A 22032-nucleotide genomic window follows, 5' to 3' on the forward strand; every position below is an offset into this window, starting at 1 on the left:
ATATGCCACACCATGGCGCCTCTCTTGTTGTGGCGCTGCGTCACAAAAGTGACGCAAGAACAGAGCAAAAGAGCTGCAAGGGGCTTGTAAATCTGCCCCTAGAGTAGAGGCTCAGGTGCAGTCCTTCCTTTGTAGCCCTCTTTTTGGCTGAAATAGTTGGTTCTTGTTCTTTCTAAATGTTTGATTTGGTTGACAAGGACATCGACAAGCAGCAATCATCAATGTTTTCTGTTCTTTCTTTCATGTTGTACGTCAGGTCCGCCCAGGGGCAAGCAGACAGAAACAGTGGATGCAGTGGCTCCAAAGGAGGAGGATGCAGGCCAGGGCGGCGAGTGCTCCTTTGCTGGCCCCAGTAAGTTTTCATTTAAATATACAGGACCTATTGTTGTCCAAGCGTTCCTAATTTAATTTTTTCGAAGCAGTGTTTAGATAGGAGCAAAATCAATAATACTACAGTTGCAGGGACAATTCTCCACAAACCAAACTATGGACACCAAAGACCAGAGTCATAATATTTCAGAGTGGTGTGTTTGGCACACTGTATAAACCTGGTAGTGTCAGCGGCACGGACTCCTCCTTGCAAAAATTACAAAACCTTTCGCTCAGTCACTCTAGTCTGGAGGACCAAAAACCACAGAGTCTATTCAAGTTTAAAAGCTTTATTAAAAGTAAAAGTAAACACATATATTAAAATAAAGTTAGCTGGGAAAGGAAAAGTGCTTGGTGCTGAGTTGATGAGTAATGGAACACATTTCTTGTGGTCGAGCCGAGCTTTCACCTGGTTTAGTTGATGTTGCTCTTGTCCGTAGAAGTCCAGCGTCTGTCTGTTCAGAGAAAAATGGTGTGTGTTAAAATTAAGCAAGCATTCATCAATTGTGACAAAAAAAAGCAGCAAGACAACAGCCTTCCCTGGAAGGAGGGACATTTTTACTTTAGACTAGAGTAGACAGTCAATGACTTTTTCTGTTGTTTTCAAATTTCTTCCTTCCTAAACCAAATACTAGTGAGTGGTGTAATCTAACAGTCTTAAATATATTTTTTAGGTGGAACATCTGGTGGCGGGGCCAGCTCGGACGTGATCGACTCCGAGTCTGAGGACTACTCTGTGGAGGATGCGGCGCCAGAGGACAATCAGACTGTGAGGAAGCAGGCAGTGGTGGTGGCGAGTACAGGTAAGCTGGATCATGGTACTATCTGACTCTTAGATAACATATGATGTGTATCCAGTGCTGGCCCAGTGACAAATTACAATATGGTAATTACAGCAGGCTGGGACCGACAGACAGATAGAGGCAGAGAGAGAGGAAGACAGAAGGAGAGAGAGAGAGAGAGAGGGAGGGAGCCAGAGGGAGGGTGAGGGAGGGAGACAGAGAGAGAGAGACAGCGAGGTAGAGGGAGACACAGGGAGACAGAAAGAGGGAGACAGAGAGAGCGAGAGAGAGAAGGAAACAGACATATTGCCTGGGCCTGGTGCAGATGATACGGTTGCTGGTGTGGTTAACGGCTCAGAGGAAAAGTCACTCACTTCTGCCAGATCTCTTTCATATGAAAGAGCACCAAACCATAAGCGCCCCACCTTGCCCCTCCATACAGACGCCCATGATACTGGCCTGAATAGATTTGTACTGCGCTGGCTAGTTGCTAGTTGTACTGTGACACAACTGCCTGCTGAATCATTTTGTGTTAATCATATTTTTAAAGAGCATTCGTTACAGATTATGTCTTTCTTTCTTCTATAGTTGGTAATACTAAAACTGCAAAACCGAGCAGGAGTATGCTGGCTGTACTGGCCCGGCAACGGAGGCTGGATGCCACTGTTGCGCAATATCGCCGGCTGGTGGAAATGGAGGGGGACGACACGCACTCAAGTGCATCAAATGTTACATCTTCTGCATCCTCCTCCGTGACCCCACGTTCTGCCGGTAAGCGCAGTGCTCCAGCCAACCAGAGCCGTGCTGGAAGACGCCACCGCCGAGCAGCAAAGGCTGCACCTGTCATGCCCCAAGCCCCCTCCTAGTGCGCTGGCCCTTTAAACATGCACTACTTAGGTGCCCTTAACCCAAGGAGCGACGCTTCACGTTCTTGCGTCTAGCTCAGTTGGGTCCGTTCCAGTGCCTGACTTCCTGTGCCTGACTTCCGGTTTCTCTTCGTCTTGGTGTTTGTTCCGTAGTGAGAGTCCTCGGCTCTGTTTGGTTCATCCTGAGCCTTTCCCGGCCGGCGCTCTCCTTTACACATTGCCACCCCACCGCTCTTGTGTACATTTGACACGTTCTGTGTCTCTCCGCAGTTAGACTGCATTTCAGTATTCTCTCATCTCGCCCGGCGGCCGGGTTTTACTCCGCCATCCGGCGAGATTCCCTTGCCATATCCTTTGCCTCATTTCAGCTCCGCTTTTCAGCCGGGCTTTGCTCCGCTGAAGAGCCGGGCATCCTCCCTCTGTTTTTGTCCTCCTTGGTGTTACGCTCCGCTTGTCAGCCGGGTTTTACTCCGCTGACGGGCCGGGCACACATTCTCCCTAACTTTGTCTTGCCTCATCGGGTTGCTCCGCTACCAGCCGGGTATTGCTCCGCTGGTGGCTGGGTGGTTTACCGGTGCTCTCTATTTAGTTAGTTAGGTCTTCTCCTTTTCCCTGTTTTCACCATATTCCTTGGGGTTCGTAGTACTGGTGTTTATTCACCTCATTTTGGACTTGAACCATTGCGTGGACCAGTGAGGAGTGGGATACAGATACATGTTCCAGAAATACGGTAACAGCGCATTTCTGCGCTGCATATAGTGTTGTTATAAGTGTTACTGTATTGACTCTGACTCTTTGTTTTGATCATTATAGATGTTGTTCTCACCATCAAGAATATTGACTATCAAATGCTTATATTAGGATATCCTGTGGGGTGTGCTTCGAGGCTGTTAAAGACAATAGAACAGAGTGAGCACGATATATTGTTTGTCTCTTACTACGACAAGTATACATTGGGTACGTGGATTTATGAGGTTATTGTCTTCTTCACTACAGCTCCAGTTATATTCCTTTCCAGAGGTTTTCACATATGCATTCAGGGACAACAATGTACAAACATCTAGGTATGTGAGGTTATGTACGAAACTTAGGAATGTGATTGTCCTCTCCAGATTGAAGAATATAACTCTTTGCATTTCAGTCTCTCCTGATTACCAAGTCCACACGAAGGTTGAAACGACCAGACTGAAGACCCTCAACACCCAGTTGTTACCCCAACCTTTCCTTGTTTTGTTTCCCTGTTTTCCCCTGGCTAGCCTCCTGTGCTCTAGTGCTTGATAGAGTGGTAGGCAGCAGGGGAAGGCTGTGGATTATACTTCGGATCCCTGACGCTCCTGCAGAATCATCGTGTATCCTTTACAGAACGTGAAGCCCAAGTGGTTAGTTCTGCCCGAGCGTCATGGATCTCGAAGCGGTCACGCTGGCGGATGTGGCAGGTATGTTGGGTAATCTGCAGGTTGAGACTCAGACATTGATGGCCAGAATGGACTCCCTGCAGAGACAACAGACTTCTAATGCCACAGGAGGGGGGCCATCGGTAGTGCAAGTGACTACTCCCCATTCAATACCTCTAGCACCCCCTGAGCGTTTTTCAGGAGAAACAGCGCGCTGCGCGGCTTTCCTCAGTCAATGCCAACTTCATTTCTCCTGCAAGGCTCAATGTTTTCCCTCTGATCAGGCCAAAGTAGCCTTTGTAATTTCTTATCTCAGTGGTTCTGCCGCTGATTGGGCTATACCCTTAGTAGACAGAGATGACCCCCTGTTACATAATTACGCAGCTTTTCGTCGAGAATTCCGTAAGCTCTTCGATAGACACATGTATACGCATTCTGCCGATACTGAATTATTAGAACTAAAACAGGGTACTCAGGATCTGGTGACCTATATTACTAAGTTCCGCCGATTGGTGATTGAGTCCGATTGGCCGGAAGAAAAACGCAGTACCATGTTCTACAGGGGGTTGCGAGAAGAACTGAAAGATGCCTTGTCCCAGATAGTCGACCTTCCTACCTCTTGTAGTGCTCTCACAGATTTGGTAGTGAGAATAGATCATCGTTTGCATGAACGAAAGAAAGAAAAAGGGAAGCATGAGTATCGGTATGTTGCTCCGAAGGATAAAAAACCTGCCCCTGAAAAAGCCACGGAAGACAGCGAACCCATGCAGATAGGCATAGTCCGAGGTCCTCTGACTTCCGAGGAAAGACAGAGGAGACGAACTCTACGGTTATGTCTGTATTGTGGGAAAGCGGGTCATTTCCTAAGGGAATGCCCAGTCAAACCCGCTCAGTCCAAGGTGTCGGGAAACTAGTCAGCCTGAGTTCTTGTGAGACGAGGAACTCAGGTAGGTCTGGACTAACAGTCTCTTCTTCCGACTATACGTACGCTCCTACTAACCATCTGTATATACCTGCATATCTCACACAAGGCACTCTTGGTCTACACGTATTGATAATGGTTGACTCTGGGGCTTCTGGTAACTATATGGACAGGGAATGGGCTAGGGAGAATATGATAACCGACACTAAGAAGGAGATTGCCAGTAATGTCACTACCATCGATGGCAGTCCCCTTCTTTCCGGTCCAGTTACTCATCACACCAACTCGATGCACTTGGTTATAGCTCCTGATCATCATGAGGATATAATGTTTGATTTAATTTGTTCCCCACAGTTCCCTGTGCTTCTGGGTATCCCATGGTTAAGGACACACAATCCTGTCATCAATTGGGTAACATCCACTATAACCTTTCCTCCGGTGGTGCTGGGGCCTGTTGTAGGAGTTTCTCATAGAGAGGTACACACAGCCAAGGAGGAACAGGAAGACTATCCTGTTCTACCATCCTGTTACCATGAATTACAAGCAGTCTTTGATGTACAGGAAGCGGAGGGTCTTCCGCCGCATCGTGTCTACGACTGCCGTATTGATCTAGAGGCAGGAGCCAGGATACCATGTAGTAGAGTGTATGCACTCACTGAGAAGGAGAACGTGTATTTACGGGAATATCTTGACTCTATGCTTGAGAAAGGATTTATCAGACCTTCGCGATCCCCGGCCTCTTCTTCCTTGTTTTTCATTCCTAAAAGGGAAGGGGGCCTGCGGTGTTGCATCGATTACAGGAAGCTTAATGAAGTGACCATAAAAAACCGATACCCTCTTCCTCTCATAGCCTCCCTCCTTGACAGAATACGCAATGCCCAATATTTCACCAAATTGGACTTGCGGGGCGCTTATCATCTGGTACGAGTCAGGGAGGGAGACGAGTGGAAGACTGCGTTCTGCACTAAGTATGGTCTCTTCGAGTACCTTGTGATGCCCTTTGGGCTCTGTAATGCCCCAGCGGCGTTTCAATTCTTCATAAATGAAGTCTTGAAAGACATTCTCGATGACTACGTCATTGCCTACATTGATGACCTGCTGATCTTTTCCTCTAACTTGGAGACGCACCAACAACATGTTCGTAACGTGTTAGAACGGTTACTTAATAATCAGTTGTACTGCAAGTTGGAAAAATGTACTTTTCATACTCAGGAAGTCCCGTTCCTAGGATATATAGTTTCCCCTGGTGGACTGCGCATGGATCCCTCCAAGGTAGAGGCTGTACTGGCATGGCCGGCTCTGCGGACGGTTAAAGAAGTCCAGAGTTTTATAGGTCTGGCCAATTTCTATAGGAGATTCATTCGCAATTTCTCGGACTTGGTATCACCCATAACATCTATGTTAAAAAAGGGGGTTCCTTTTGTCTGGTCCGGTGAGGCAGAGCGATCCTTCCAGATGCTTAAGAATGCATTCACTAGTGCCCCGGTGCTGCTTCATCCCGACCCTGCTCTGCCCTTTGTGGTGGAGGTAGACGCCTCGCAAGTGGCAGTGGGAGGTGTTCTATCTCAGGCAGATGCGGTGTCCGGTGAGTATCATCCAGTGGCCTATTACTCGCATAAACTCTCCCCTGCGGAATACAATTATGCGGTCGGGGACAAGGAACTCCTGGCCATCAAGAAGGCATTCGAAGAGTGGCGGCAGTATCTCCTAGGTGCAAGACACCCTGCGGTAGTCTACACCGATCATCGCAATCTCCAATATCTGAAGACAGCGAAAGCACTTTCCATGAGACAACTGCGTTGGGCTCAGTTCTTCAGTGAGTTCGACTTCACTGTACAGTACAGACCAGGCAAACGTAATGGGAAGGCAGATGCCCTTTCAAGGTTGGGTTTTGATACACCTACAGATCCCATTGATCCTACACCGATTATCCCTAGAATGAATATTGTAGGAGGAACTAGGTCAGAGGAGGAGTTTTTGGTACAAGTTAAACGTAGTCAAGCGTCAGCAGACATGCAGGCTCTAGTGGGTTCACAAGACACGACCAAGAAGGGAGACCTAGTGTGCGTACAAGGGGGAGTGGTTATACCGACAAAGAACCTCCAAAACCAGGTTATGCAGTGGTATCATGCACATCCCATAGCGGGCCATCCAGGGATTAAGAAGACCATTAGTACTGTGCGTGAGCGCTATTGGTGGCCTACAATGTTGGCAGATATAGAAAACTTTGTGAAGACCTGCTATGTGTGTGCACAGACTAAGGTTTCTCGCCTCAACCCTGTAGGCCTTCTCATGCCATTACCTCCCCCTCCCGGTCCCTGGCATACGGTGTCCCTTGATTTTATAGTGGAACTACCGCTCACCAAGGCAAAGAACACTACGCTACTGGTGGTGGTGGATATGTACACCAAGATGGCTCATTTTGTACCGTTACAACGTCTTCCCACAGCAGTGGAATTAGCCGCCATATACATGCAACACATAGTGCGGCTTCATGGTTTCCCATCTGCATTAGTTTCCGACAGAGGAGCACAATTTGTGTCAAGGTTCTGGAAGAGTCTGTGCTCTTTGCTTCAAATAGACGTCCGTCTGTCCTCAAGTCACCATCCCCAGTCAGATGGACAGACGGAGAGAGTCAATCAGTGTTTTGAGCAATACATAAGGAATCAGGTGTTGCAGTCTCCAGTGGATTGGGATGAGTTGGTTTGGTTGGCAGAAATCTCATATAATAACAGCACGCATTCCTCTATTAAGATCTCTCCGTTCTTTTGCCTGTATGGCTATCATCCTAAATTGTTGCCCTCTGGTGGTTCCTTAGATTGTCCAACCCCTGCTGCTGCAGATAGAGTAGAAGAGTTACATGAAATACAGAGGAAGGCATTGGAGAGTCTTGAGATGGCCAAGGTGAGATACACAGAAGGGGCAAACCTACACAGAAGATTAGAACCCATATACACACCAGGAGATGAGGTTTGGCTTTCCACTAAATACATTACTCTCGGGGGTCCACGCAAGTTCAATCCCAAATACATAGGTCCCTATAAGGTGGAAAAAATAATCAATCCTGTTGCCATACGATTACTGCTTCCGCCTTCATTCAGGATTCATCCGGTTTTTCATGTCTCCCTACTAAAGCCGGTTGAACCAGGGACTACTCTGCCAGCAAAACCTACTCCGTTAACTCTGCAGGACTCGGAGGAATATGAAGTTGAATCAATCCTAGATTCCCGTAGAGTTAGGGGTACGGTTCAGTATCTGATTCACTGGAAGGGGTAAGGTGTGGAAGAACGTACATGGGAACCCCTGTCTAACGTCCATGCACCCAGACTGTTAAGGGCTTTCTATAAAAGATACCCTGACAAGCCAAAACCGGTTGGGGGTTGTTGTGGGGGGAGTGTACTGTCATGCCCCAAGCCCCCTCCTAGTGCGCTGGCCCTTTAAACATGCACTACTTAGGTGCCCTTAACCCAAGGAGCGACGCTTCACGTTCTTGCGTCTAGCTCCGTTGGGTCCGTTCCAGTGCCTGACTTCCTGTGCCTGACTTCCGGTTTCTCTTCGTCTTGGTGTTTGTTCCGTAGTGAGAGTCCTCGGCTCTGTTTGGTTCATCCTGAGCCTTTCCCGGCCGGCGCTCTCCTTTACACATTGCCACCCCACCGCTCTTGTGTACATTTGACACGTTCTGTGTCTCTCCGCAGTTAGACTGCATTTCAGTATTCTCTCATCTCGCCCGGCGGCCGGGTTTTACTCCGCCATCCGGCGAGATTCCCTTGCCATATCCTTTGCCTCATTTCAGCTCCGCTTTTCAGCCGGGCTTTGCTCCGCTGAAGAGCCGGGCATCCTCCCTCTGTTTTTGTCCTCCTTGGTGTTACGCTCCGCTTGTCAGCCGGGTTTTACTCCGCTGACGGGCCGGGCACACATTCTCCCTAACTTTGTCTTGCCTCATCGGGTTGCTCCGCTACCAGCCGGGTATTGCTCCGCTGGTGGCTGGGTGGTTTACCGGTGCTCTCTATTTAGTTAGTTAGGTCTTCTCCTTTTCCCTGTTTTCACCATATTCCTTGGGGTTCGTAGTACTGGTGTTTATTCACCTCATTTTGGACTTGAACCATTGCGTGGACCAGTGAGGAGTGGGATACAGATACATGTTCCAGAAATACGGTAACAGCGCATTTCTGCGCTGCATATAGTGTTGTTATAAGTGTTACTGTATTGACTCTGACTCTTTGTTTTGATCATTATAGATGTTGTTCTCACCATCAAGAATATTGACTATCAAATGCTTATATTAGGATATCCTGTGGGGTGTGCTTCGAGGCTGTTAAAGACAATAGAACAGAGTGAGCACGATATATTGTTTGTCTCTTACTACGACAAGTATACATTGGGTACGTGGATTTATGAGGTTATTGTCTTCTTCACTACAGCTCCAGTTATATTCCTTTCCAGAGGTTTTCACATATGCATTCAGGGACAACAATGTACAAACATCTAGGTATGTGAGGTTATGTACGAAACTTAGGAATGTGATTGTCCTCTCCAGATTGAAGAATATAACTCTTTGCATTTCAGTCTCTCCTGATTACCAAGTCCACACGAAGGTTGAAACGACCAGACTGAAGACCCTCAACACCCAGTTGTTACCCCAACCTTTCCTTGTTTTGTTTCCCTGTTTTCCCCTGGCTAGCCTCCTGTGCTCTAGTGCTTGATAGAGTGGTAGGCAGCAGGGGAAGGCTGTGGATTATACTTCGGATCCCTGACGCTCCTGCAGAATCATCGTGTATCCTTTACAGCACCTCCTCACAGTTCTGTAAAGGCTCGCTTGCGCCGTGCACTCCGCAGAGTGTCCAACCTGGAGGCGGAGGTCAAGAAATGGGAAGAGTACAAAAAGGTGATGGAGGGCCTCCGCTTAGATCACGCCATGCTCCGGGAGGAGTACGATGCCCTGGCCCTAAGGCATGATGCCCTGGAGGCCAAAGTGAACAACCTGCATCCGTAGAGTGTCCCTTGCCCCTTTTTTAGAGACTTTTGGGGGGTGGGAATTGGGAGTTGGGGTTTTTTGGGTACTTTTGATGGACTATTTATTTGGGGTTAGGGAGGGTCTTGCGGGAGATTATTTTGTTAGGGATATAAATATACTTTTTCAAACTTTATCTGAGCATATCTGTTTTTTACTACTTTTGAGCCTGGTGGGTGGTGGTTTTGCAGTAAGTTCGTTTTACTGAACACTGTCATCGTGTTGGTTCACGTGTAATAGGCCAAATGTTTTCCAAAGTAAATGCCTGTCACAGAGTTTGTTAATTCAAGAGCCCTAGGACTTTACTGCTAGTACCACCGTCACTCTCTCTCCTCTCCGAATACTCCATTATACTACCTCCCATCCAAACGCTTACCTTACCTGTAATTTGTGTTTGAGGGCTGGCTCCACCTGGAATTCACAGTGTCCTAAGGCGTTCTGCAGCAGGGCCCCAACTGGAGTTTCCCGGCGTGGATTTTCTGCAAAACAAAAGCAATCAACATTAGAAATGTGGCAGCCGTGCTCACACAACCCAAAAACCTAGAAGCCCCACAGACAGCACCCCTGAGACAGGCAAGCGAGCAATAATAACGCCTAAACGTTCACGTGTAATAGGCCAAATGTTTTCCAAAGTAAATGCCTGTCACAGAGTTTGTTAATTCAAGAGCCCTAGGACTTTACTGCTAGTACCACTGTCACTCTCTCGCCTCTCCGAATACTCCATTATACTACCTCCCATCCAAACGCTTACCTTACCTGTAATTTGTGTTTGAGGGCTGGCTCCACCTGGAATTCACAGTGTCCTAAGGCGTTAGGGGACTCGTCAACGTAAGTTTCTTCATTGTGCAGAATCCAGGCATCAGCATTATGGGTAATGGAAGGGTGAGTCTGGAGGAGGAGGACTCAGGATAGACGACCAGGACTGAGTTCTTGTCAACTAACTGTTGTGAACCTGAGGAATGCTGCGGCATCAAAATGAAGACAGTTCTGTTGATGGGCTTGTTGTTTTATTGTTTGATTACAGTTTTGTTGGGAATGTGATGAAGCACTTGCTAAAGAAAGACAGACACACAGGAATAAAAGTGAATAAGGAGGACTAAATTTACAATTAATGAATGATTGACTCATTTTCAGAACTCGCTGTTAGGGAAGCAGAACTCGTCCTCATACTCTGCTAAATCATCAGTCGGGGTTACTTCTGGTAACTGAGGAGAACTTTCCTCAGGTAGGTCGGTGTCCTCTTCTTCCTGCGTGGATTCTCGTACTCTGTAATCTGGTGGTATGAAGTGCTGGTTCATCTTTATCAAGGTGAGCCGCTCCACATTTGCGGGCAAGAGGCGGGACCTTTTGGAAGTCACAATGCCACCAGCAGAACTAAAAACACGTTCTGAGGACACGCTTGCGAGTGGGCAAGACAAGTAATTGATAGCCAGGTTGGTGAGCTCTCGCCATATTTTTCTTTTCCCATGCCAATACGCCAATGGGTCCTCAGTAATATTGACCTCTGTTGAGTCATCCAGATAGGCCTGCACCATTGAAAGAATGTCCTCCCGGATTCCTGTACTTTGCACTTCTGTGTCCTTTCTAGGACAAGGAAACCCTAGCTGAGTTAGCCAACCCGCTTCAGACATATCGCCTGGGCCTGGTGCAGATGATACGGTTGCTGGTGTGGTTAACGGCTCAGAGGAAAAGACACTCACTTCTGCCACAGGCACAGATGCAGAAGTGCTTTTTTGGGTCTTCTCCTACAGTTTCCTTCCGCTCTCTCTCAAAACGAATGGCTGACTGAGCTAGCCAACCTTTGTACTCTGTAACATCCGATGTTTCAAAAGGAATTATTACTTTGCCAAACAATGGCTTTTGTAACGTGGATCCAGAATAGTAGCACAAATGTAGTGCTGTTGTTTCTTGATTTTTACAAGCCGTTCATTGCTATCTAGGCGTTGTAATAATCTCTGCGCCAACTCATGTGCTTCGTTCTTTCCAACGTCTTTTAATTGTGAAGACACCACCTTGACTTGGTGCTCAAGCTTCAGCAACAATGGGATTGCTTTGCTCAAAGAACAGTCCTCCCTGCTGACGTCACGCGTGAAGACCTCAAAAGGACGAAGCATGTCTGTCAGGCTTTTAACTAGCTGCCATTGCTCCACCGCTAGCATCATTTCTGTTGTATCACCACCCAGGTTGTAGAAATACTCATTGACTACTGGAAACAGCTCATGCAGACGCTCAAGCATGTAGAAGGTTGAGTTCCAACGTGTTGCCACCTCCTGGATAAGTGCTTTCACTGGCATTCTACGTTCATTTTGCTTGCGCCTCAGCTCCTTCCGGGCCTTAAAAGAATGGTTGAAATGTGTGCATATTCTTCTGCAGATGGTCAGTGTTTTGTCGACTGCAAGTTCTTTTTTCAAAAAAATTTGCACAACAAGGTTGATACAGTGCACCAAACACGGCACTCTGAAATAGAAACCGTCCTCCATGGCCCTAACTACATTGCTGCCATTATCTGTAGAAACATAACCAACCTTGCAATTTCTTGGGGGCAGCCATTGCGAGACCTTTTTGTTAAAGTCAGCCAAAATGTTGACTGCAGTATGACTTTTCTCCATGCCAAACATGGCTAATGTTGCATGTTTACGAGCACCCTTAAAAATCTCGACCAAGTCACCACCTGCATTTATCTGTTTTGCAACCCCTGAAAAAGAGACCCAGTGTGCAGTGATGCACATGTAATCAAGGGCTTGGCAACTGGTCCACATGTCTGTTGTCAGGTGTATAGTGTGAACAGCACTCTTCTGCAAAGCTGCCCCCACCAACTCAAGCACCTCTTTATGTAGTGCTGGAACAGCAACCCTGGCAAAATAGAACCGGCTAGGAACCTTCCATTTAGGGGCCAATGTTGCCACGAGTTCAAGGAAACCCACATTTTCGACAAACGAAAAAGGGAGAAGGTCCACCGCTAGCATTTTAGCCAGCTTAGTGTTATACAGGCGTACAGTTGGGTGGTTGCGTTGAAATTGCACATCTGAGGAGAACATGGCTGAAATGGTGCGCTGGACAAATTTACGGGATGATGCTGATGCCTTCTTCGACCCACTTCTGATCAGTGTTGACATTTTCCGCATTGGTGTGTCTCCCAGACTCTCAGTGTGCCTCCTATGTGTTCCGGAGGGTGTGGTGCTGCCAGGGGTACTGGGTGCAACCGGACACATGTCTGACGCTTCTTCTACCTCCCCGTCATCTTCAGATGAAACACCTAGTATGGGTATATTTTGGCCACTTGCCCTTTGGGATCGCTTTCCCTTGACGTTTGCTAGGTGCGGAAACCATTCGACAGCGTGCTTTCTTTCAAGATGACCTATCTGGCCTCCGGTTCCATAGTTGGTACCAGTCTTACCACGGCTAACGCTAGTCTTACAAATGCAACAAACGGCTATGTTATCATACTTTTCATGGACACTAAAAAAGTTCCAAACTGGGGACTGGAAACTTCTGGTTTTGCCGCACGAGGTGATACTGCTGCCAATGCCAGATGAAGCAGTGGTGGATGAGCCTTGCAGACATCTACTGGGTTGTGCAATTATTGCAGCAACCTTACTTGAGGGAGTCGAGCTGGATGGAGTCCCCCTCTGGGGAGAAAATATGGGAGCTGTAGGTTTTGTTGAACTTGCTGTACTACTTGACTGCGTTGGTGGTGCTACCAGTGGCACGTCGCCAGGGTCACGCTCAGCATGACGTCGGGATAGGGTATAAATGTCTGTCTGCTGCATGGCCGGTGTGGCTGGAATGACATGTGTGATGACTAGGTCATTGCTGTCATCCTGTTCAACAACATCAGAATGCACCACTTCATCAAGTCCGACGTTCGGATCCATAAGTTCATACCTTTCGCAGCTCATGGTGTGCCTCCCTCTCAGACGTCAGAGATGGTTGCCAATCTAGATCCAGATCATCATCTGATGGAGCAGGGCTTGAAGAGGAACTTCTACACACCCTCCTTGATCTTTTCCTTGCTGGGGAGCTGGGAGAAAATGAATCATCAGGAGGAGTGGCTTTGTCTTCCTGACATGATACCCCGGCTCCAAAGTCAATTTCCTCCTGTGCCCCTACTTCTGGAAGAACAACCATTGTGGGCACTTGCACCTCTCCATGCGCCGCTACATGGGCATCTTCACTGACCTCTACTTGCAAGTCTCCATGGACCTCTCCTTCTCGGTCTTCTCCTTCTCGGCCTTCTCCTTCTCGGCCTTCTCCTTCTCGGCCTTCTCCTTCTCGGCCTTCTCCTTCTCCTTCTCGGCCTTCTCCTTCTCGGCCTTCTCCTTCTCGGCCTTCTCCTTCTCGGCCAGCTCCTTCTCGGCCAGCTCCTTCTCGGCCAGCTCCTTCACAGCCAGCTTCTTCACAGCCAGCTCCTTCTCGGACAGCTCCTTCTCGGACAGCTCCTTCTCGGACAGCTCCTTGCGCATGTACTTCTGCTTGTACTAGTAGCCCATGCAGTTGTTGTTGCGGCTTTGGTTGTTGAATAGTACTTGTGAGATGAGTTACAACCTGTGTTGATGGTGTGCTGCTACTTTCTTGCGATGAACCAACATCACTGGTCGTTGGTGATTCAACAACTAAACAGGCTACCTGTGCAGCACTCATGGTGGGCCTTTGTTTTTTTTGTTGTTTTTCCCCCAAAAATGTATTGGTTGAGCCACCAGTCTCCTTGGTAAGTGGTGCCACTTGCTTCTTCTTCTCCTTAGTAGAGACATCTTTTTTGCAAGAGGACCTACGGGCACCTCTTTTTGGAGCCATCTTCTTCAGATGTCGGAACAACAGGCCGCAGCAGGACTTCTTCCTGGCACTGATGCTCAACGATGATGCGGGGTTTTGTGCACCTAAAAGCAAACGAAGACAGAGGAACATCAGTAAATATATGTTGCATATGTAGCGCTTCAATAAACAGTTTGCAAGTAGGCATTTATGAATACACACGTGCACACCACACAATATGGACATTTCAAAATTAGGATTTGCTAAATTTTTGGGGAACAGGAATTTAACATTGATCCAAGAGAGCACACACAGAGAGGGTTGTACTTTCATGTACCCCTGACTCCGCCTGGGCACAATGGGTGAAAGCAAGGCACAATGGGTGCAGGCCTATGTCTCAAAGCTCACTGCCTGCCTTCAAAATGGCCGCTTGACCCCCCCATCCACATGGCCAGGACCATGCCTCAAAATGGCCACCACCAACATAGCCAGCCCCCAACCCTTACTCCAAAAAGTCAAAAAACACAACACAAATCAAATCACCACAATCCAATGCCATCCATCAAGTTTCAGAAGGCTTATGCTGCCTGCTGGTGGTTTTCCGGTGCAAAATTGCAATTTTTACAATTTCGCGAGTGCGAGATTGTTGCTTCACGGCGCGAACGTGGCGAAAAACCAGCAAAATCCGCGAACAGACCGATTCTGGGCCCCCTGGGCATAATTGATGACATCAGAGCACACTGGGTGCAGGCCTATGGCACAAAGCACACAAACTGGCTTAAAAATGGCCCCTAGACCCCCCACCCACACGGGACCAGGCAATAAAATGGCCCCCACCCACATAGCAAGCCCCCAACACCACCCCAAAAAGTCGTAAAACACACAAAGATCACCACAATCCAATGCCATCCATGCCCTGGCCAGAATCATGTTAAAAAAAAATTCAACAAAACAGTTGTATCATGCATGCACCCATAACTAAGCCTGGTGGTTTTCAATTCATGTGCAGAATTGTAATTTTTACAATTTCGCGAGTGCGAGATTGTTGCTGCGCGGGACACGAGCAGTGCGAACACAAGCAAAAACATCCTCAGCTCGCGAACTTGCAGATTTTCCCCCCAAAAAAAGTCGAAAAAAAAGCAACACACACAAAAATCACCACAAACAAACAACTTACTTATTTGTGAAATCAAATTGAGAATCCAAAAGTAATCCAAAAGGCCTCAAATCCAAATATCCAGCAGCAACCACAAAAAGTAATCCTTCCCAGTAAAGATCGAAATCAAAGTGGCCAGGAAATGGAGGAGCTTGCTGGACAGGAACAGGAAGTTGGAGACTGGGGCACTTCCTTCACCCCACCCCTATGGGAGGAGCTTGCTGGACAGGAACAGGAAGTTGGAGACTGGGCCACTTCCTTTACCCCTCCCCTTGTAATTTTTGTACTTTCGCGAGTGCGAGATTGTTGCTGCCCGCGCCGCGAGCAGTGCGAACACAAGCAAAAAATCCGCTTCGCGCAGATTTGCGTATTCTCGCCACATCCGCGAGAGTTCGCGGATTGCGGATTGTCCGAAAATACGAAAAATCCGCGAGCGTAACGGATTTTACGCCCATGCTTAATTCAGAGCTGTTCATCGATTGGAACCAATACACTAGGCTTGTGTTGTGCACTTTACATTTTATTGTTGCAGTGCCACAGATGGGGTTGTGGACAAATAACTTACCAACTTACCAAACTGCACAGGCAGTGATACATTTGTACAGTCAACTCAACATTTTATTCTTTTTTGCAACTTTTATCAGGATATTAGAAAAGTTTTTAAAAACCATTATATATTGCTAATGGTTTGATTTGTTTAAGGATGCATTTAACTTTTTATGTAATCTAAATACAATAGAAGTTTGCTTTGCAGACTCTGGATATATTTCATATGCATTAAAACGAAGGAAAACATATACTCATATAGAAATGCGACAGTATGAGACTAATTAACTGCTTATATTTAGCCAGTAAATTGCGATCATAACTTATTTATGGCAAGCTGTATAACTGCTTTTAAAGAATAATCTGACATACTTGTAGGTTCACTTCTGTTAGTGATTTAGAATGTACAACACAGAAAAGGGAATTATAGCAGCACACCTCTCTTCTTGATAATAAAGTCCTATTTTACTCAATTTAGTTATGTATGGACTAGAACATGAAAAAACAATTAAAGTCTGGTTAAATATAAAGGGATCACAAACATGCGTTGATCTTGATGTTCTTTTATTCACAAAATGTCATTAAAAGTTCCCAGCACCCAGCTTGCCGGCACATGTTTCGTCTTTTACAGACTTTTTCAAGGCTGGAAGTATTAAAAACATATATATATACATCATTCACATTTTGACATAACATATACAGTGTATAAAAAAGCACATAAATATCTAACATTGCAACTGTGGGCCCGATTCATAGAACTAACTTAAGACAAAATCCTAAACTTACCACTTTTGGTATTCACAGAAGTTAGGATTTTGTCTTAAGTTTGTCTTAAGACAGACTTAAGACAGACTTAAGACAAAATCCTAACTTAAGTCTGTCTTAAGTCTATCTTAGGTCTGTCTTAAGACAAACTTAAGACAAAATCCTAACTTCTGTGAATACCAAAAGTAGTAACTTTAGGATTTTGTCTTAAGTTAGTTCTCTGAATCGGGCCCATAGACAATAATTACAATATCACATGCATATAAATATATATATAAATACGAGACATATAAAACAACTCATAATATATTATATTATAACCAACTCCATCGCCTACAGGGGGAGAACTGTAGCGAAACAGTAAGCATGGGAATAATTTGATTGTATCCCTCTAAACAACAACGAGAACTGTCCTGAATAAAATAATAGAAAACATTATGAAATACAAGAAAGGAGAAAAAGGAAGAAGAATGAAAGGGAACGAGAAGAAGACAACTAAAGGGCAGTAGAGTCAGAGTCAAAAATACTTTATTCGATTATTTTAAAATCATAAAAGTATACTACACATACAAATACACAGGTATACACAAATATACACAAATCATCAATTCAATTCATTATAAAACAATTCAAGTCATTAATGAGCAATTGCTGGGAGGTAATGATTTAGAAATGAATAAAAACAATTTAGTAAAAACAATTAAAAACATTTAAAAAACTACATGTTCCAAAAATCTGTCATATTTATGAAAGTTATCTATAATTTCATTTTACCGAGTTACTTAATTCCAAGAATCGGCTACTCTTGGCGAATAAAGTTAAACTAGACTTGTATATATTCCAACATTGGGGTTCTCAGCAGTCTATTCCGTCTAGCACGTATAGACGTTACCAAAAAATTTGCAACCCCAAACATCACTATGGGGGACACCATAAGTTGTAAAAACATCAATGCAGGTTTTACCTGCTTAAATCCCTTGTCCCTAAAGGGCAGTAGATGAAAGAGGGTATAAAACATAAAATAAACCCTAATATGCTAGTATCAGTGACAAACTGGACAAAACATCAAGACGGTTATTTCAAGACTTATAAGTATAACCTACCCGCTTGATTAACTATGATGTGCGTCGGAAGTAAGAACTGATCCTCCAATGTCAGTCAAAACGGCATGTAGTAACAGAATACAGTCCCAATTCGTGCAATATCTAAAATAAATATATGTATATTTATGAATTGAGGTGCCCCGAAGTGCTGTATACAGGGTAACATATTGCCCTATTGCCCAAACCTATGACACGTTGATATCGAGAACAGAATACTACATTTCATATATTCAAGAGATTGTAATGAAAAACACAGGAGGATTAATTGGATCAAAAGATACTCATAACCTGATAGAACGGATCGATGTTTACAATGTAGTACAACACGTAAAAAGAGAAATTCCAAAAACTATAACATTGGCTAAAGAGTGGTGAGAAGTTACATGTATGGTATCAGTCTGTTCAATTGGCTAGAACAGTAACTGATATGTAAAAACTCACCAATATGTATTCTTAAGATAGGCGGACCAATCAGTATTCTTAACGTCGGTAAGGTAGATTTCACAAATGGTACCAACGAATAATGTCACCTATAGATATCAAAATAGGACATCAAACAAAACGATATTTCAGTAAAAAAGGGGAATAAGATGCTCATGTGGTCTTGTAACTTATAACCTGAAGACCAGATGGCTAGTTTATATATACTTTTGGCACAAAGCAGTGGTGTTCAATAGACCCTACCACACACAAAACAGCAATTGAAACTATTAGATCAAGGAAGACCATACGCTGAGGCAATAGCTCACCTTATAAATGTAGGCGATCTCTGCAATATTATAATACAAGGAGTAGATTACAATATCAGATATATATAAGACGTTCCTGTTGAATAATAAAACAACATTAGCTAAAGGCTGGAAATGGGTCTCAGACTATAAGTAGTGCAACAAATAAATGATATATTCCTTTTACCTAAAATGACTTTGGACACGTTGCTAGTAATGAACTGCCACCCGACGTTGATATTAGATTCCCCAGGTCGGTCTGGACCAAAATGTATCCTGACCCGAACATCTAGATCAGAGAAAGCATCCCAAGATTATTTAGCGTGCTCGGTAGATAAACGGCAAGGCACAATACAGTACACCATGTGGCCAATAAATTGGTGATCGTTCACCCTGAGTATACACAAAAGGATATCACATATTAACAGATGCCCCCATAAAAAGAGGCGTCTTACTGTGGAATATCTAATGGTGAAACTATTCTCCAAACTGAAACAGTGACAACCAGCTTGCCTAGTTAGTTTCTCTCCGTATTCGGCCTCGGTTTAAACTGCCCGTAACAACCAAAGCATAACAAATATTACCATCTTACCATGTTAAGTGGTTCAAGGAGCGATGCAATAACCTTCCTGTTGACTAAAAAAAACGCCGAATCAAGAGTGCGCGGAATCCACGATTATAAGTACAACCATCAATCTCACACACCTGTGGAGTTGATGGTAAAAATAAACAACGGTGTTTGCAAAGGGGAATGCCGCTGCCCGCGTCCCCCACAGGGGGACATCAGCAGGGCAGCCCCCTTAGTGCCCATTAGTCGTAGCCCCCCCTTCCTCCAGTCCTTGGAGGGGGAGGCTCGGGCAGTCCTCCGCCCCTCCTCTGGCCGGGTGCACCAGTGAAGTGCACCCGGGGGAGGGCGAGTTGGTGGCGGGCCGGGTATTTAGGCCCCAGCCGCCAGCATGCATCCTCTTTGCTGGTCGTCCTGCCCATCCGGCTGCTTCCTGTCTGGATGCTGTCCGGTCGTCCTGCACCTGCCTGCCTCGCTGCTTGCCTGCGCGTTTGTCATCGTTGATTAGGACATTAGGGGGTAGATGTATCAAGATTTTCGTTAGCGATTTCTTAATAGCGAGTCGTTGCGAATCGCTATTAAGAAATCGTTAAATGCGATGTATGTATGTTTCTGCGACTTTTTTGCGATTCCTTAAAAGTCGCAATTTTATTTTAGAATTTTATGCGACTTCTTAATTTGCGAATTTCGCAAATTAAGAAATCGCAAAAAAGCGTGAATCTGCTGGTGCCAACTACAAAATAGCTGAGTCATACTCAGGAAATGGGCTTGATTAGTTTCACCTGCATGCCTGAGCCACACCCAGTGGCAGTTGGAAACCTGTTTGGCTGGAGAGAGGAGCTGCTTGACTTCAGGATGGAGGCTGCAAATTCAGAAGGAGGCCCCTCAGCAGAGAAAAGGAAATGGAAGCAAAAGTTTTCTGAGAGGGAGGTGGAGACACTGGTGGAGGAAATGGCCTGCAATCATGAACTTTTGTTTGGAAAGCAAGCCAAATATGTTCCTGAAGTCAGGAAGAGGAAGTTATGGCTGGAAATCCAGGAAAAAGTCAATGCAGTTGGTGTCATCCCAAGGACAATTGATGAAATTAAAAAGCGTTGGTACGACATGAGGCTGAGGGCAAAGGAAAAACTTGCTGAGAGACTAAAGGATGCCAATAAAACTGGTGGAGGATCTGGAAATGTAGACCAACCAACCCCACATGAGGAGCTCATTGAATCTACAATTCAGCATGAAAGTGTTTCCGGAGTCTCAGCCATAGACAGTTCTGATCACACAGTTGCTGAACATGGTAAGCAGGATGCTTGACTTTTTCATTGCATAAGTTAGAAGCATGAGTGTATGAGTATGAGTGTGTGAGCTTTATTCCATGTGTTTAATAAATAACAGCACTTAAATGTGAAAATTGATCCCCTTTTTTGTTTTACATTTCTGCTTAATTATGATATGCAGTACATTTAAGCTGCACTAACATACATGCATCTGAATAAGTGCACAATACTACCTCTTTAGTTAGCATAATTTAATAGTTATGAAGCACACAGACAGGCAAGCATCTCATGTGACTCTTTCTTTATTCCCAGATCATGTTGTAGATTCACATGATGGTGATGGGGGGCAATCCTCACAGGAACATATTACAGCCCCAGAGGAAGTAAATGTCAGTGATGAGCATGAATCATTGTCTTTTTTGAGAAGAAAAAGAAAAGCAGTTGCACAACTGCAACCTTTTGAAGAATCAGATGATGAACCTGAGGGATCAACAAATAACATAAATGTGTCAGAACAGGAAGTTATACATCTTGACACAGTTAGTTATTCTGCTTCAAGAAGATCATATTCTAATAATAATACCAGGAGAAGCAGGGGAGAAGTCACAGAGACAGCAAATGTTTTTGCTGGTTTGGAAAACAACATGCTTTCAGTGCAACAAAAACAACATAAAGCTTTAAGGTCAATTAATGCCCAACTAAATAAATTAAACAAGAGTAACAATAAGGTGGGTGATGGTATGAGGCGGATGGCTGACTCCATGGACAGACTTTGTGTAGCATTTGAAAGATCAGAGTCAAACAGAGTGAGGGATTCTCGCAGTCATAACATCAGACTACAGAAGTACTATGCAGCTATAAATAGACTGTGACAGCACAGAGTAATAGGCGAAGCATTGCCATGCAACGCATGGTTGGTGAATGCAGTAGAAATGTTGCCAAAGGGCTGGATAAAGTATCCCATTCTTTTGAATTATTAAAAACTTGTCAGAAAGGGGCAAGTGCGTTCTTTGAGGCCATTGAGTCTGAGGACACTTCCAGTAGAACCAGCAGTAACCCTACGCCCACTTTGGACACCCCTGACATGAGGAGTGGAAGCCTTGGTAGCCAACATACATCTGTGAGGAGAAGTGGCCCAGGCCAACGCAGGAGTAGCAGAAGGGGAAAAAATTAAAAAGAAAATTCAACATATATATTAATAAAAGAGAATGACACTGTGAGCAAACATTGTCAGATGTATGTCCTGTGGATTAACAGGTTCCAGGTTTTTTTTACCCTTCTAATTTTGAAAAATTAAAGGTTTACATAATGAAAACAAAGATGTTGTGTTTTTATTTCTTACCTAGAAATAATTGTTAGTAACTTCTGCACGCCTTTGTCGCCCAGCCACAGCTCCTAAACCTGTTGCACATCTTCTTGGTGGAGGGACATCATCATTGTCTGAAGATTCAGGGTCACTCACTTCACATTCTGTTCCTTTTCTAATAGCCATGTTATGTAGCATAGCACAACATGTAATTATTTTGAAACACAATGATGGTTTATATTGCAAGGATCCTCCACTTTTATGGATTCTTCTGAACCTGCTTTTCAAAATTCCAAAAGTTCTTTCAATAACTCCACGTGTAGAACGGTGTGCCTTATTGTATTTCCTTTCATGAATGTTACTTGGATTTAGATAAGGTGTCAAAATGAAATCACGAACTGCATAGGCACTGTCTCCTAAATTGTAATTTCAGAAATGTGACAGTTTTAAAAATAGATTGACAAAAGTTTTAAAATTGATTTTGTGTTTTTAAGTAGCA

General features: G+C 45.0%; 1 protein-coding gene across 1 annotated transcript; it reads left to right on the forward strand.

Annotated features, from left to right (window-relative positions):
• Nucleotides 1–19879: 19879 nt before the first annotated feature.
• Nucleotides 19880–21382, forward strand: LOC144768544 (uncharacterized). The gene is made up of 2 exons (XM_078652320.1): nucleotides 19880–20247; nucleotides 20540–21382. Exons 1-2 carry the CDS (start codon nucleotides 19911–19913, stop codon nucleotides 21097–21099), a joined length of 897 nt encoding a protein of 298 aa, XP_078508446.1. The 5' UTR covers nucleotides 19880–19910; the 3' UTR covers nucleotides 21100–21382.
• Nucleotides 21383–22032: the final 650 nt, after the last annotated feature.

The sequence above is a fragment of the Lissotriton helveticus genome, chromosome 1_1 (genome assembly GCF_964261635.1).
Source record: "Lissotriton helveticus chromosome 1_1, aLisHel1.1, whole genome shotgun sequence".
NCBI lineage: Eukaryota > Metazoa > Chordata > Amphibia > Caudata > Salamandridae > Lissotriton > Lissotriton helveticus.

Bases quoted from the DNA above. Each gene is read 5' to 3' on its own strand.
- LOC144768544 (XM_078652320.1), top strand. From the start codon at position 19,911: ATGGCCTGCAATCATGAACTTTTGTTTGGAAAGCAAGCCAAATATGTT. The intron at 20,248-20,539 runs GTAAGCAGGATG...CTTTATTCCCAG, and splicing joins TCACACAGTTGCTGAACATG to ATCATGTTGTAGATTCACAT.